An 18,227-nucleotide genomic window follows, 5' to 3' on the forward strand; every position below is an offset into this window, starting at 1 on the left:
TGTATAAAAAAAACAAAACACATACGGTCATGTACATTCATACAGTGTTTGAGCGTACACACAGATATACAATCAATCCTCCACTGAAACACACACACACGAGATTCATTTTAACTTTCTCACTTCATCCAAATTCACCATTATCATCATAACAAACACCCTCAAATAACTCATCACTCCTCCTCCTTCCTCTTTGCCTCATCATCAAATGTCACAGTACCAAATTAGGGGTAAGGCCCCCTCACATCCATTATAGCAACCATAAAGATGATTCAATGGGCAATCTATAAACAGAACTCACAGTTGATAACTACAACAAATGTGTTCCAACTACAACATCATCCAAAAACTGAACCTATATTTTTGGTTCAATTTCAGAATAAATTTCTGGATGCAACAATTACATATTTTTCTCTTCAGAAAAATCAAACACAGATGGAAGTGGGAGAATTTGGGAGCTCACAGCAGTGACAGCTTCCTTTGCTGAGGAAATCATCAAAGAAGAATGGACTGAATGTTTGTTTGAAGGTGCAGATTTTGTCCCTTTGTATTTATAGTGACACGAATTGGCCCGAAGTCAGTGACAAAAAAGGATATTGACATGAATAATGTTTAAACAAATGTAATTTATTGTGAACTTAAGATAAAGAAACATCAGGTATGTTAGTAATGTATGCAGCACACAACACACAACACCTTAACTGGCTGGTGGGAGGAAGGGGAGAGAGAGAGGTTAGAGGCCAAGCCACTTGAATAGGCTGAGGCCCACTTGACTCAGGTGTGTGCCGTTTCCTACTGTCCTTCCCTCCTGAGCCAGGAAGCTAAACTAAGCATACAAGCAGCAGGCAGAGATGGTAAACGCCCATCTGATTGCACATTATCAATAAAATAATGAATTAAAATCTAACTAAATCAGCTCTCAGACACACTTTTACATGTCATACTCATCTTCTCAACTCCTGAGAGAAATTCTAATAATCTATGAAGAAAGAAAATAAATGTTGAATATTGAAATTCATCTGTCAGAAGTCCTCACAAAGCAGCACAACAGCACTCTACAGACTACATCATAAATAGTTTTCTTCAGTTTCTTAACAAATACACTCTCTACACAAAATATAAAATTGCTCAATTCATTTGAATTAAAGTTGAGAGGCTAGCAGCAGCTCCATCTGAACTCTTCTACAGAACTTATTTTCAAATTTTTACATACTCAAATCTGATAAACTCATGTTTCATAAATTTCAGTGAACAACACTTTGGTGAGTTAAATACGACGTTTAGACAGAGCACAACAAAGAAATTAAAAAAGTCTGCAGTTATCACAGAGACAAAGTGCTGATTGTAGATTGACCAGTCACAGCAAATCTAAATTAAAAATTTTCCAGGTGTAAGAACATTTTAATTCTCTTCACTTTCAATAAAAAAAGGGAAATCACTTTGTGGAAGATGGAGCCGGCAGGAAATTGAGTTTTTAAACTATATATCTGGCAGGAAAAGAGATTGTCGGCTGGAAAAAAGATGACGTTATTTAACTTTACCTCTTCCAAGACAACTACATACAGTACAGTATGTAAAACTACCTGTTGACTGCCTTTTTGTTTTGATTGTGTATTTGTTGGGATCTCACCCCACAGTTTTTACCAATCATTAACAAGGATAGAGGAGGCCATTATAAAATTGTATCCATGTTGAAATTGAGTGAAATAAAGGTCAGCACAATAGCATCAGCAAACTCCTGTTTATTTATTTTCCCTACATAAATCATATCCATTCAACTTCCACCCCCCACTGCAGTGGCTGTATGCCCCCCCCCCAGTTTGAGAACCACTGCTTTACACCAACATGTTTACAGCATTCTGGTAGTTTTTGATCATTTGGAGCATGAAATGAGCTGTTGTGTTGAGCTGCATGGTGTATGATGTATTTTGTACAGGAACTTGGCGCTGAAAAATGCTTGTTAGCGGCTGCATGAATTCTGCATTACCAAGACTCTGCATTAAAATTTCCTGCATGCATCAGGGTTGAGAGGTGTCCTCATATCATCGCGATAGCCATCTTCATTACTGCCATCATTATCAATGGCGTCTGTCAGCCCTGCTATCAGCCTAAACATCTTGGCCATGTTTTCTCATCAACTTCCTTATGTTCTCCTCCTGTGTAGGCTCCAGAGGAGGATTCCCTGTTGGAGGCTATGAAGCTGCAGGGCAGCATGCGGACAGAGCAGCGGATGTGAAGTGACAGAAGCTGCATGTATTTATAGGCTATCTGAGTAGAGAAACGTGCTGCTCACTGTTGAAGCTATTTATAGAACCTTTTACTGATGCCTCCGAATAGAGTGGAGGAGAGGAGATGGTTCTCCGGGGAATGACTTACGAGGCTCCCTCATTTCTTCCTCTACCCCAATTCAGTGCACGTTCGCCCTTCTACTCCCCGTGTCTCTGCTCAGCTCATCCCTCCATCCTCTTCCCATCCTCTTGCATCAACTCTCACCTTCTCAATTTCTATCCTCTGTCCGCTCTCTTCTTCCTTCCCCACCTCTTCCCTGCTGATCTCCTCTTTACCACCTCTACCTCCTGTCTTCTCCCCTTATTCTTTCTTCTCGCAAAGGCTCTTTGCTCATGTCCACATCTATCATCTCCTTTCCTGTCTCTCTCTGTTTACTGTACCCCCACCTTTCAGCTTCTCCCTGTACATTTTCCAGATTCCTCACACCTTTAGCCTGATTTCACTGCTTTACACTCAAAGCTCCATTCATCTCAAAAAGCCACTCACACTGTTCATATGCAGAGAGTAAAACCATTGAAAACTCTTCTCTAGATTTCTCAACAGCAGGTGCTCTGGCAGAAGCTCAGACTCATTTTCTGAAGTGGTCAAGTGATCCCTATAAATGTAGTGAAACGGTGCTGCAAATGTTTTATCTCAAAGCCTTAATGAGTTAGTTAGACTTTCAAACAGTGACAGTCTCGTCAGACGTTTCAACCTGTAAACTGACGACTATCCCAATATCCCTCCCAAATTCTCTTTCTGTGTCTCTTGGTTTTCTTCTTCTTGACACTGTCTGCAACTATTGATTCACTCTTGCACAATCTGGTTTATCTTTTTCATTTTTTTTATCAATCTGCAGTGAGTGTTAATCCCTCTAGTGAAAATGTGTGTCTGTGAATATTCTTAAAGTGGCAGTCCTGCTAGTGTTTGGCATGTGTGCTTGTTGAAGTGTGAATGCATGTGGAAAACAAACCTGCAAATAAGTAAACATTCACATACAAACACAGCACCAACCACAAAGACACACATGGCAGACAGCCTGGAGGCAACAATACAACATGTGAATAAAGTTATTAATATCAGACGGCAAATTATCACATTGAATTCATTATTTTCTGGGAGGAGAACAGCCGATCCTTGAGCTGAATGATGTAACAGGATGCAGGAGTTGATGTCAGCATGTAAGCCTTCTAGCTGTATGAACACACACACACACACACACACACACACACACACACACACACACACACACACTCTCACACACTTCCTCCCACGTCCCTCGGTGTGTGACAGCATGTTGTGATGCAGAGTGGCGTCTGCTTGTCAAGCTGACAGACTCGCACTGACAGCATGGTCAGACTGCTGCAGACATGGGAGAAAAACACTGATTTTATAACGCTCCAAACCACAACAACAAACAGCCTGCCGGGCATGAGCAGCGCAGCGCTCAGGACCATCATCCCTGCTTTTTAGCCGTCTGATGCTGTGTCACTCTGATGGTTGAGCAACGCCTGGCTCTGTATGTCTCAAACTGCCAGGAAGTCAAGCATTGAATGTATACGAAACATCCTTATGTGCAGTACAGGTGACCTGCTGACCAAAGACAAATTAAATCAGGTCGATGAGATTAAGACAAATTTAGGGAAACGCTGTAATATCACAAGTGTATTTAAATGAAATTCAAATATTCAGCGTAGGATTCAAAGCTGCTGTGCAGGAGGTCCAAGAGTTGGAATTTCTATAATCTTCATTACACTGCATCAGCTTTGTTAAGTGATAGGCAGTTAATTATGGGGATGTCATTACCACTCACACATCACAGAGAATAACTGTCTTTCCATTCTCATACAGGGCTGGAAGGCAGCTATAATTGAAATGTGGTGACAAAACTATTGTTCATGCTGCCAAGAGGGACCTGTGCCGTCCTTCGGCCTCAACCGGGCTGAAGTGTGTAAGGACCTGCAGTGCTGAACCTCATCCAGTCCCCATCTCTTGAGCCATCACCCTGTCACTATTACACAGCCAACAGGCTGGGAAAGGTAGAAACAAGGAGAGGCAGAGGGAAAATAGAAAGAGGGTGGGCCATCTGGAGTTAAAACTAAAAGGGAGGCAAAAGAGTGAGGTGGTGACCAAACAAAATCAAAGAGGCAGAGAAGGAGGGAGAGGCAGGGGGAACATGAGGGAGAGCAAGGAGTGAAAGCAAAGAGATGAAGTCGACAGGAGAGAGGGAGGGACAGAGGAGAGGAAAAAGAGGGAGAGAGAGGCTCAGGAACTGTGCAGCTGTGGGAGCGTATTAAACAATCACTTCTGTGTCAGCGGCTCAACACACAGGCAAAGGACATGCAGTATAGTAGAAGTGCTCAGCCAATGCAAAAACAACCATCACTGACGTCAAATCGTAGCTTTGTTTTCTCATGGTTCTGTACCAGAATATGTCTGTTCACAAAGAGCCAAAAGGCCAGTGGATTAAACGCAACCACCTTTACTTGCTAAACACCCAGACAGCATGGCTGAGGTTATTAACAGGATACTGAAACACGTCAGATGAATACAAAGCCCTTCAACAAACATCAAATCAAAGTGCTGCATGAAAGGAATAACATGTAGTCTGCAAAGTAAAGCATCAGAGTGGCTTCAGTCTCCAGAGGAGCTGATTCACAAGCTGCTCGGTGTATTGACAGCAGACGGTGCTGCTGGGGCCGGCATCCCCTCAATGTCAATCACAGCAATGACATCGTCCCCCAACAGGCAACAGGCACACGCCATGAAAACACAATGTAATCAACAGACACATACATCCACATGCAACCCACAGGCATGAAGTCCCGGAGGATTTGTGTGTCCAGCGTGTACAGTTTCGCACATACAGATAAATAAAAAATCTTCCTAACGTATCCAACAGAGTATTGTGTTATTATCTTATATATCTGTGTGTGTGTTGTGCATGTCGAGCGTGTGCTGAAGGGGGTAGGGCGTCACGGCAACGCAAGCCTCGAGACAAGAGGGTGGTTGCCGTGGAAACCTCAGGCTGAGAGCTCGGCAGCCGGACGATTGAGGGAAAAGAAGGAGCGGTAGACGGTGAGAGACAGAGAGAATGAGCGTGTGTGTGTGATGAAAAAATACGAGGGCAACGTCCCGAGGGTAAGGAGGGAAAACTAAAACAGAGAAAGAGAAGGAAATAGAGCTGTAGGAGGGGGAGGAGGAGGGCGAGGAAAGTGATATCTAAGAAAGAGAGGAAGACGATGAAAAAGACAATTACAGACACAGTGAGGCAGAGGAGAAGAGGAGATCAAAGAGAAGTGAATGAGAAGCATGAAGGAGTGATGGAGGACAGAAAGAAGGTGAGAGGAGGGACAGGGCAAGGGTGATGTGGACTCACAGGGAACGGTGCGGAGGTAGAGGTTGTCTCTGATGATCTGCTGGTGGTCGTGGTCCACAGAGCCCTTGGAGAAGCGCAGGTTGAGGTAGTGCCGCAAATCCTTGTCGACCACTCCCCCTAAACACAAACACATGAAGAGAAAGTTTACAGCTTGCCTTCATTTCGTTGTTCTGTTTCAAGACACTGAAGATTGTTCCTAGATCACTTATGATGCAGGTGATGGAAACAACCGGAAGGATTTCTCTTCTCTGGAGGAACAGGCTGCAGCCTGGACAGTGATACAAGAACATGCTGTGCAGCCACACATTGTTCAAACAGAACTTTTAAATTCTGCTAGTGAAGATCCCAAAGTTTTATACTGTAGATTTATTTTGATGGAATGGTGCAGCTATAAAGATTTCCTTCACCCTAAATTTTAAATATTTTTCTGAGTGCAAGCTTTATATAGCTTCAACAAAGAATTGAAACAAGCTGATACAGAATATATCACAACTATCAGATGGTGAAGACTAAGGCGCTATAAAAAGGAAAAAAAAAGATTTTAGATTAGTGGTTTAATGAGGTCAAAATGGCTTTAGGTTGAAAGTTCAAAGATTTTCACACCAAAGTCTGGTACACACACAGATGTTTCACACACACACAGATGTTTCACTCACACACACACACACACGGTAATCGTGTAAACCAGTTATCCCCTTGGGGCCAAATGTGTGGTGTCAGCAGGTTGCGTGACAAAGGCCTACAGAAGACATAGGCTCACACCACCCTGTCTCTGCTTCTCTGACTGCTGATTTTTTGCTGTATGAAGCTGTCTTCCTTCTCATTAAGTCATTGAACTGAAAAACAGTAAAATAAATGACACACACAGGAGAAGGCAGAAGACTAAGAGCAGGCCAACATATCTGTGTTGCACACACACACTGTATGATAATGTCCATGAATAGTTTCTCCTCCCTTCATCCCAAACCAAAGAAGCCCAGGAGGATGAGAGGAGGAGAACTTATTCTCCACACAACATTCAGTATGCAAGACTATCACATCCAACAGCAGGAAGGATGAGGTTACATGCCGTGCATTTACAAATGACAAACATGTCTTCTCACTCATGCATACTCTAGTGACCCCCTGCCAAACTGAACTGACAGCATTCGGCCTACCGGTTGAGATCAATGCAGTGCTTACCCGTTAAAGAGAACATACAGCATACCGTCAGAGGAAATTCTTTACATGGGTGCAGATACATGCATGTATGTTGCTGACACAGGTGACTCTGTGCTTCTGCAAAAATGAATGCGTGTAGAATAACGTCTTATGTAAACTGACACCATTTTAGCGAGGCTATGAAGCAGTGAGAATTGCTTCACAAACAGCAAAGGGAGAGGAGAGGAGAGGAGAGGAGAGGAGAGGAGAGGAGAGGAGAGGAAGAGAGGAGAGGAGAGGAAAGGAGAGGACCAGAAAACAAAGAAAGATAGGGTCGAAATCTTATTATGAGGACTGTCGCAGTTTTCAGATGGGTTAACATCACATCACTCAGCTATGTAGTCAGACATAGGCACAGACACCAATACACACATATTTATACATGCAAACAACACAGACAAAGACATATTCAGAGAGAGATAGAGAGACAGACACAGTCAAGAGAAAGGCTGTGCAATCCAGGCACCTCATCAGCAGCTGTCCCAGATGTTGATAAAAGCAGTCCTTTCTCCACAGGTATACATCCACAGACAGCCTGTCCTCTCAGGCGTCCTCTAGCCTTGCAACCAACCGCCGCACATCTGCCGCCTCGGTGAAACCTCACTGTCTCCCCCCTGCCTCTGCTTCTCATCCGCTGCTCCAATACACATAGCACACGGCAGCAGCCAATTTTAATCCCAGAAAAAGAAGACGAGGATGAGGGGGAAGGGAGATGGTGAGAGACACGTTAAGATGGAGAGAGACGACGATCGTTGGAAGAAAAGAGAGGAGAAGGAGATGTGCCAGTGGGAAGCCGGGCTACAAACAACCTGCCCGCGGATTGGTCAGACAGCTTCCACAGTCCTGCAGCAGCCCCTATCTGCTGCTGCTGCTACTGCACTGGAGTGTTTGTGTGGTTTGTGTATATGTGTGTATTTGTGTGTGCGTGTGTGTGCAAAAGACTGAGGGAGGGAGACATTGAGAGAGCATAGGAAATAAATGTTTATGTGTGTGAAAGAATCTTAGATGTGTGTCCATCTATCTGAGTGTGTATATGTGTGTGTGAGTTCGTCCAGATGCTCCCTGACATTCCTCAAATACTCCGTGTCTCACCCACCAGATGCTCTCCCTGTTTGACCTTGTGTAAACGTCACCAACTAGAGTGAAATACTGTGAAACACAGCAGCAGCAGATGTCACACTGAGGTTACACACACTCGTACGCACATGGAGGGCTGATGAGCTCACAGCTGCAGACGCCAGTGAAGATGCCTTCAGCGTCGTCTTGGGAAAGGTTTGGTCTAAATACAAGGAATAAACAAACACCAACACATGATATGAGTACTTAGCTCAGGGCACAACTGAGTGTGATGGAGGGGTATATTTAAATATATTTAAAGAAATATCTTTAAAAAAGGTACAATATGTAACTTTTCCACATTAAAATGTCTAAAAGTGACGGAGCCTGTTATATATTTTTGTTGAGTTGTGTACTCGTTTGTATGTTTCCAGCAATTTCCAAACCTAGCAAAATCTGTAATTTTAATCAAAGTAACGATCCGTTTCATTTGGTAGCCTGTCAATGGCGCCATATCTCCTTTGCGCATGCGCCAGTGTTGTGGTTGCCTGCCAGACGTCGAAAAAATTGATTTGGTAATTTTCTATTTTGTATTTTATCCAGATGAAGGATTTTAGTAATCGGATGTGTGGATCTTAAGTTATCAGAGAAAAAAAGTCGAGCAAATGCTAGGCAGCTCAGCTCCCAGAGACTTCCTGTTTCCACTGAACTGCATTTAACGTGAAATTGCTTTATTTGTCATTTCTACTGGTTTCAATCCCATGGTCCGCCCATTATGGAGAGGAGGACACCTCAGAGGATTATTTGGCCAAATATTTACAATATATTTTTTAGATCTTGTATTATCTATTTTAACTACATAAAGTATTTTAGTCATCAGATGTCTGGATATGACGTTATCAGAGAAACAAACCAAGCAAACATTAGTGACAGCTCAGCTCCCAGCCCCTCCCTGATGTCCTGTGCCCACCATACAGCAGTGAAACACTGACTTTTAATGTGAGACTGCTTTTCAGTGTTTTTCCTGGTTACAATCACATGGTTGTTTGTTTCGGAGAAGAGACGATAATTCAGCTCCCAGTAAAAACATCCTGAATTACTGATACTGAAGGAATCCTAACTAGGAGAAGCTGACTGCATTGGTGGTGGGGACAACTCCCATGATCCCACGCTATTTGACGATATCACCTGATGCCATCTTTTGTTATTATTTTGATTGAGAGACCCCTAGACCCCTAGTGGCAGAAGTTAAATATACTTTAAAACTATAAATATACTTTAAACTGTGTGTTTTAAGCACATTTAAAGGAGCTTTATTGGTGTAACACTGCGCAAATTTAGGAACCTTAAAGCTAAACTTGATGCTGTAAACATAACAGTCAACTTGTTTTGTGACTGGCTGTTCCAACAAAGCAGAAAAAATTCTGGGGAAGACAGTTTTATAGATTTCCAAAAATTGTAGCACATCAAGGGTAAAATGTGACAGCCGCGATCAATCACAAGCTCATCAAGGCAAACAGCAATCACTTCAGCTTCTGCTCAGTGAAGCATTACATTAGTTCATGCAAGTCACATAGTCTCGCGCCCATCAACTGACTATCAACTGATCAAAAAAAAACAAAAAAAACCCACCAATTGTACAGTGACATTTCAACAAGGTGGCCCATTTAAGCTGTCAGCATCATATTCCTCCCTACAGCACACAAACTGCCGTTACTGGCAGCTGCTGGCACTCTCTCCATCCCGGCAGCCTCCACCTTATTAATCAACACACCGCATTGGTACAGTGGGTCTCTATGGACTATGGTCTGTTGAATTCATATGTTGAATAGTTCAATATGTTGTAGTATGTGCCTGCTCTCTATTACTGCTGGGTGGGTTAACTGTGCACCCTGACTGTTTAACATGCTGCTTGAATCCAAATATAGAGAGCTGAGTCTGTACAACACAAACAACTATGTAAGCATTTGGGCAGTGAATGGTTCTGCATGACAAGAGTGAGAATTAGGCCACATCGGGTTAGTACATTTAACCAGGTGAAGCTTTTCATTTCCAGAAGAATGAGAAATCAGTTTTAAAGAGAGAGAGGTATGGACAGATAGTGGCACACACAACATAATCTAATGCCTTTGTTGCTTAGCAACACAAAAGAAGCAGATTGTTTACACAGCTGTTGCTTTACCTAACACACCATCACTAAACTAGTGATGAACACTGGTTCTTTGTTTTCATTGTTGTTTTCATCCTAAATCTACTGTTAACTGATTTGAGTGTATTCACATAGGAAGAAAATCTGCAATAGTCTGTACTTCCATACCAGTGCCAATATGATGAAATTAGTTGGTTTGTTGGGACATTTTTGCCCTCAATTATACTATAGAGCATAACTGAGAAAGGACAGGAAATGTGGGGAGAGAAAGAAAGGGGTGACATGAAACAAAGTTCCTGGCCAGACTCGAATAAGGTTTATGTGATGCCATGCATCATAGCCCCTCACCAAAAATGCCCCCAAAAAGATTTTTGAGCATGATGTTGATGGGCATTTTTATCCTACATTGTAATGTGCAGCAGAAAGGCAAGAGATATTCATACAAAACCTTACTGACAAAAGCAAGTCTTCCATTTCAAATGAGAACTCAGCAAAATACCAAAACAATAGTGCTTTGTGAAGATCTAATGGGTCTTTACCATACAAAATGGTGGAGTTTGGAGTATGTCCATTTCTTGACCACAAACAGTCAAGAGGTCAAAACCCAGTATATGACTGGACTACCTATGGTCAAATCCCCATTTTTAACCGCATGACAGTCTGGCAAAATCACCAACACATAAATTAAAGGCAAAGACTGTGCTGTGGTTTCGGCTATATTATATTATTCACATTATTTATCCTTTGTTTACCTCAACTCCAGAACATAACCGACTTTTATTTGAGGCAGGCTTGTATTAGAAACAGGTCTTTATGTCTAACTCCCTTTGTTTAATATTTAGAATTGGTCAGAGCAGTATTTTAGTGTGAAGCTTCGTTTTGAGTTGCTCCAGTGGGACATGTTAAAGTTACTGCATTACATGTTGATACAAACTCAACACTTCTCGTAACTGTTTCAAATTAGAAGCCCTTCAGCATTTCAGTGGACAGAAGCCCTTTGTTTCTTAGCAGGACTTTTATTGCAGTGTTGCAGTAAGTGTATTGTCTCATTTCCGGCTGGTAGCATTTCTGTTGTTGGAAATATGATCAGGGACATTCCAGATTATAGGGCTTGCCCCTATGTTGCGGTCCAGCCGGTCTAGGGCATTATGAAGATACTGTGTACTTTGTGGCTGGGACATCCTGGTAATTAAATCTAAGACATATTTTGACTAGTAACTCTACTACTTTGAGTACAATTATTTATCTAATTGTATCTTAACTATAATGAAATATTCATGTAGATTCAGCAGCAGGCCTCTGTCAAAACAAGCTCCTGTTCTTCCACTCGGTGGTGTTAATACCAGACCAACCAAATCAAAGCCCACAGACTTGTTCTGGTACTTAAAACACTTCAGTAAAGAGCCTGTGGTTGATTTCAATTATGACTGTAAACAACAAGTAGATCTGACATGAACTCCATCACAGTTACTTACTGCTGCTGTGGTTTTTAGGCTCTCTGAGGAGCCAAGCCAACAGTGCTTTCTACACCCACAGAGCATTTGGATTTTCTCCTTCTCATTATCAAGGAGAAATTTGAGATTAACTTCTCTTCCGAAGCATTTTTCACATAATTAAAGTTTTCTAACTATAAAAGTAAATACAGCTAGCTCTTTACCTGTTACACAGTGACCAGATATTCAGAGTTCCTTAAATTTGGACCTGATTTCCCTTTTAGAGACTATACCATTTTCGTTTTCTTGGTTTTTCATTAGTTTTCATTTTTCATTTGTTTCATTCGAACTGCATAATTAGCAGTAATGGGTTGAAGTACTTTTTCCAATGTGAAATATCTGTTTATGAATGTCTTGTGATTAAGATTTATAACAGGTGGTGTATATGGATATTTTAGGTTGAATTGTCAATTTTGTGATAAATCAAAATCATTACAGCAGCATGTACAAACATTCTCTAATCAAAATTAATCTTACCTGCAAAAATACATAATACATTTTCTCAACCTTAACCAACCAAATCTAAAACATCTAACCTTAAACCTAAATTTAGAATCCAAATAAAATGCCCTTTGATGGTGAGGACCAAAGAGCTTCCTTTTTTCTTTGCTTGTTTAAACAATAAACAGCCTTGCAGGGAGTTGTTCATCTTACCTCGTCTTTGTTAAGGTATTTATATGGGTGAAACTACAGCGCAAGAACATTAAAACTGCAGTATAGCAGGTCTGATAATGATACAATTTTTCTCCAGGAGGCAGCTAACTGAATTGTTAATCCTGCCCTCAACGCCCTCAGCAGGTCAAGATCACACTCCAACACCTGTCACTTATCTTGATGAGCTATCTTCCTCGGAACAGCATCAAGCCTGAGGCTGAGCTAACCGGCATGCAAACTACACACTCATTGGAAGAAGATAAGGCAGATATTGATCAATAAAAACAGCAATACAGGGCTCACCAGGGCCTCACATGCCATACATGTACAGTATCTCTGCTGTTCATACTAAATTTAATGACATAATTTCTTTCTTTCCTACTTTAAGCTTGTGACTTTTATTCCATTCGACATAGGTAGGTATGATGTTTAACTGTAACACTACACACCTGTATTTTACTACCAACACTGGCCTACATAAAAACCAAAATGGCCAGATATAACTGAAAGGCCTAAATAAGGAAAATGGTTTGATTTAGGGTCATGGACACGTTACATGCTTAGTTTGATGCAGAACATATTCCCGAGTACTAACCTCTTCTAACAAGGCGTGTCTGAACACACTGCACTGTTTGTATGTGCACCAACATGAGGCTTGAGGGAGGAGCAGATACATGTAGAAACAAACAGGAGCCATTTTGTTTGATTTGGGAAGGCATAATTAGGTCTGACATGCCCACTCTCCCAGGAGGCCATGAGTGAAGGGAAGCATAGTTGCACCACATCAATTCTCTAAATCTATCTCTAGTTTAACTGCTAAACTCTTAAGTGCAAACAACCTTGCAGTCACGCTTTAGTAACAGCATGCAATCTTTGACTCTTACAGTATGCGCACACACACACGCAAATAAAACTTCATAATCGCAAGAACAGAAGAGACAGCGAGACATAAATGTGGTGGCAACAGCATGTCAAAGTGGAGTTGACACTCAATACTTTTAATGTCAAAAACCACTTGATACACAACTTTTCTGCACACAATCTGTCTTGCTCTCTTGAGACACACATAAACACCTCCTTCCCTCTAACTAAAGCACAGATACACCTGACATGCATCACAAAAACGCACAACTGATCGAACCCAAGCACCACAGACACACACACACGTTTCCACGCTGAGCAAACTGAGGGGCCATCTGGCCGGTTAAAGGCTGAGATTTGAGCTGATGGTTGGGGTGCATGGGGAGAGTTGAGGTGAAGTGGTGCTGTGCCCAAGTGGTTGTCATGGAGAACAAAACTCAGAGAGAGACTTGGTGATCAATAGCTTGCCCGCACTCCCACAAGAGGTCACACAGGCTACAGAGGAATATAAAAATGCATGGTGGGAGTCAGCATAGCTGCACCTCTAAAACACACACACACACACACACACACACACACACACACACACACACACACACACACACACACAGACAAACAAGTAAAAAGAGGAATATATCTGTATGAGAGAATGTCTCTACAGGGGAGGCAGCAATCACTTCAGAGTGTCGGGTCAGGACAGTACTGGGTGTTCAGGTAAGAATGGGGACAAAGGAGATGCAGAGTCCAGGTGTAGGGTTTAGACTGTTTATCTAGTAGTTCTTTGTAAATATGTGTGTGGTTCTGCAACAACAGAACATACCAGTCCAAGCTGATTAGCATCTAGCATAAATAGCAAGGTTAGGCTACGCTAAACATAGGTATCCACACATATAACAGCTAGTATACAGGGCTGAAGCGGCAACAAGGTACTTGAGACCTACGCTATATTGGATGATGGTTCGGCATCGCAGCCTGGCGATACCTTCCAGATCCACAGGGCTTTATTACAGAGAAACTCTGCCTTGCCCCCCATACGTACCCATTCAAAGCCCTGCAGGAGAGGAACCTTCATCTAAAGGACTTGCCACTGCCAAGCAAATGGATGAGCACTGGGTCAGATTCTTGCATCTTATCATCCCAATGAAACTAGTACGACTGGGCCCCCCTGGTGGACCTGCATCTGTGCACACCACTCTCGGTTGGACTGACCAAGGGCCATTAAAGATTCCTGCACCACCAGTTAACCAGCTGTGTTAACCAGTTAACACAGCCGTGCCTTTTAACCTCCTGTATTTCTCCAAAAGCAGAGCTCTTCAGCCATGTGGAGAAACTGTGGCTGCGATATCCTGCCAAATCTGAGAAAGGGGTTCATCACCAGATCAAAGTAAGATGCGTGACACAGACTATGTCACACCCATATCACCAACACAGGCTAAAGAGGCTAAAGCAGCCATTCCTGGTTCATCCCACACCACATGGTGCATCATAATGGAAAGGACAGGACAGTGTTCAATTTCTCCTTCATGTACAAGGGCCAGAATCTCAACAACCACCTCCTGCCGAGGCCCACACTTGGAGCTAGTTAGTTGGGAGTCCTCCTTAGATTTAGGGAACACAGGTGACAGGTATGGCAACATCACTGTTGATATAGGGACATATATTTCATATATTACATTTCTGTATGTGCTCTGAGTTCACATGCACAGAACATGATCCGGTAAAGGACACAATATCTCCTCCTGGCTGATGCTGATTACTTTCATGCCCTATTATCATAAACCCCAAACTCAGTCCACGTTTTCTATCCCTACAGTTTTTTTTTTATTGGTAAGGCATGAGGGAAAATATGGAGAGAAACTAAACTTGAATGAACCTTTTTCATAGCAGAAAACGTCAAACACAGGTGTAATTAATAACATCGCTAATTACTGCATTGCGTTATTTGCTGGAACAGCCATCATTAATGTTATTTGTTGCACCTGTGATTTTCTTACTATTAGCTACAAGCCAAATGTCTGCTGTGAAAGATCTATTTAACATGATACTCCTATGGAAGTATTTCTGTGCCATCTGAGTTTGAATATGAATTTCTAAGACTGAATTTTTTCAGTATCAAAATCAGACTTTGAATTTTAAAAACCATCAAATTTCTAGCACTGAATTTTTTTTTTGCCTCTGAATTTTTTTTCAATGTTGAAATAAATTCAGTGTAAAAAAAAATTCAATTTCTAAAAAAAATTCAGTCTAAAAAAATTCAACCTCAAAAAATTCTAATTGTACTGTGTCACCAGTTAACACTATCACGGTTTAATAGCCTACTTACAGTTAGCTAGTTACTAACGCAGTTTTCACGAACGCCACCTCATTAAAAGTTCACTGTAGATATTGTTCAATAAATCCGGTTAATGTGCAACGTGTCGAGTAATATCTATTACTCAATTTTATGAACACAAATGGCAAATAAAGTATATTGAATTTTTTTAGACTGAATTTTTTGAGGTTGAATTTTTTTAGACTGAATTTTTTGACGTTGAATTTTTTTAGACTGAATTTTTTTGAATTTTTTGACTGATTTTAATACTCTCGAGATTTAGGTTAGCAACAGTTACTCAGAGAGCAAAATCACATGTAAAATACAAGATGGACTTTTGGCAGGAAATAAAAGAAAAGCTGCAGCACGTCAATGAAGCACCACGCAAAAAGAAGTCTATGGTCTTAGCCTTTTGCGTCTAAAAACTCTGACAAACTGTGGAGGAAAAGTTTAACTTTAAGTTTTCAGTTGCACAACAGACACTAACTGTGTGTGAAAATAAACATGCAGGTTAGGGTGTTGTTAATGTTGTAGCATCACAGTCAAATAAAGGAATTCGTTGACTTATGGTCTAGTTTGTTTGTTTGTTTGTTTGTGTCCCCTGCACTTCATTAAACCAACTTGACCAACGTGAAACAGAAAGGTAAAGGATTACCTCGACTAATAACAAGTTAATTTAGCGTTTTAAAATAAACACCCAAACGTTACAAACACATAAATCAATTAAACGTACCTTGTTTGCCCTTTCGATTGGAGAATCAAATTATCTTCCAAACAGCGTTAAATACCGCAAATCCCCGTAAAATCCGAGCTTTACTGCACATGAACGTTTGATACCGATACCGTCCATTTCCTCTTTTCACTTCAGACTTTCAAAATAAGGGAAACCAAAATAAAAGCCGAAAAAGGCTTAAAAACAGACATTTTATACATATTTAGGGATTAAACCAACTATGTAAAGTTTCGATTTACAGATATGATTTAAATGAAATTCTTCTTGGCTCCTTGGGTTCTCTTTCCTTGCTTGCAGAAACACTGAAATCAGGACTTTTATTTGCATTGTCATTTGTACTTTGCACCTACTGTCATTAAATTTTTCTACTTTTCTTTTATTCTATTTTATGCTATTATGTAGAGTGTATATGTAGGCTATACTGTTTGTTTATTTCACTATGTATATTTTGCATCTTAGTTACAAAAACTGTTCTGGCACAAAAATCGCCTTATGGATGAAGAAAGTCTATGTAATATGAAATGAATTTCTTTAGACCTTGCTCATTAAGTCTTCTCCCTTTTTCTCTCCATTTCCCAATACCCACTCATTTCTAATATTCGGCTTTTCCAATGATCTTTACTATCTATTTCTCATCTCTGTTACTCCTCTGTGCCGTCTGACATTTTGGATTTTAGTTTCCCAATTTCTCTCTCTTTGCCTCCTCATCCACCTCTCCAGTGGTCCAGTTAAGACTACCTGACCTAGTCTACTTTGTCTTGTTTTACAGTCCCAATTAGGCACAGGTAGGCTGGTTTGAACTGGCCTCAGAATGCCTGTGTCTGTGCGTAAGACAGAGGGAGACTGTAAGTGAATGTGTGTGTGTGTGTGTGTGTGTGTGTGTGTGTGTGTGTGTATTTGTGTGAATTAAACTGTAAATGTACTGATAGTTTCTACATGTGAAGGCCATTTAGCTGTGGATGAAGTATCTGTTTCCAGTACTCCTAATGGCATTATTACAGCAGGTGGCAGGGCCCATTATTAATAGTAAATGACAGAGACTCTCTCCTAAAGGTCTTAATATTGATCCCCCTCTATCCTCAGACTGGTCTTAATGATGATGTTCCTCCTTGTCTTTCTCTACAGCGCCGTAATCAAGGCCAGACACACATTTACAACCTCTGAGTCACTATAAAGAGAAACAAGCCGGCACTACAAATGAGACTTCAAGATTAAAGGAGGGAGGTTATAGGAATTGCCAGCCCTAATATTCCTCGTACTGTCCTCCTCCTCCCACAGTGTACAAATGAATTCCTCGTCTCCCCTCGCCTCACGTATATGCTGATGAGATAAATACTGATGGACACGGAGACGTGTGTATTTGTGTGTATGTGGTGGCTCCTGTTTTAAATGTGGCTATATGGAGATGTTTGTCACTCCTGATTGCGCTCTCCAGTTCAAGCGGCGCTTCTCAGACTCTATCAAGAACAACAAGCAGGATGCATCTTAATGAGAATTAAAGCAACAGACCCACTAAGAGACTTGAAGAGAGAAAGAGGATGGAGACAGAGTGCAAAGGTTTTTGTGGGTTCAAACACTTCATCCTCTCTTCAGTTGGAAATTGAGAAACAATAATGGGGAGAAAAAAGAGAGGCACAGAGATATGAAGGAGCCTTAGAGGCAAAAGAGAGTAATAAGAAATTCATTGGTTTAGGGGGCACAGTGGTCGATAACCTCAGGGGTTAAAACCAGCAGGGGTGTGTTCCCGGTCAATAAAAAAAATTAATAACTCTGGCTGTTGCCGCCATCTGAGCATCATAATGATTCTCCTCTCCAATGCTTCATTTGGCTGCTATGGTCTGATAGTCTAATAAAGCCTGTCTGTAGTGATTAAGAGGCCCTTCATGCTGCTAAATCCAACGCAAAATGAATTGAATTCAGCTCAACTGTACTGACCCGACCGCTTCTTTCTGTTCTCCATTACAACATGTTAGGATGAACTATGAACAGGGATATAATACACACCCAACACAAGTCAGTGAAAAGTGGCCATAACTCACGTCCTAACAAGTCAGGTGGAAAACTACTTATAAGCTCCGCACAAAGTGGACGTTTTTTCTCATCACCAGAGGGATTGTTGTTTT

At 41.4% G+C, this 18,227-nt stretch overlaps 1 protein-coding gene across 1 annotated transcript in view; it reads right to left on the minus strand.

The window, feature by feature from the left end:
• The window catches only part of LOC111228482 (membrane-associated guanylate kinase, WW and PDZ domain-containing protein 2-like), a 75,403-nt gene that overhangs the window by 48,551 nt on the left and 8,625 nt on the right, over positions 1-18,227 (minus strand). Inside the window, exon 2 of the mRNA XM_022754377.1 lies at positions 5,648-5,764. Coding sequence (XP_022610098.1) covers positions 5,648-5,764 — 117 coding nt within the window. The remainder of the gene's footprint in view (positions 1-5,647; positions 5,765-18,227) is intronic.

This window comes from Seriola dumerili, unplaced genomic scaffold (assembly GCF_002260705.1).
Source record: "Seriola dumerili isolate Sdu_G_001 unplaced genomic scaffold, Sdu_1.0 BDQW01000219.1, whole genome shotgun sequence".
In the NCBI taxonomy this organism is placed as follows: Eukaryota; Metazoa; Chordata; class Actinopteri; order Carangiformes; family Carangidae; genus Seriola; species Seriola dumerili.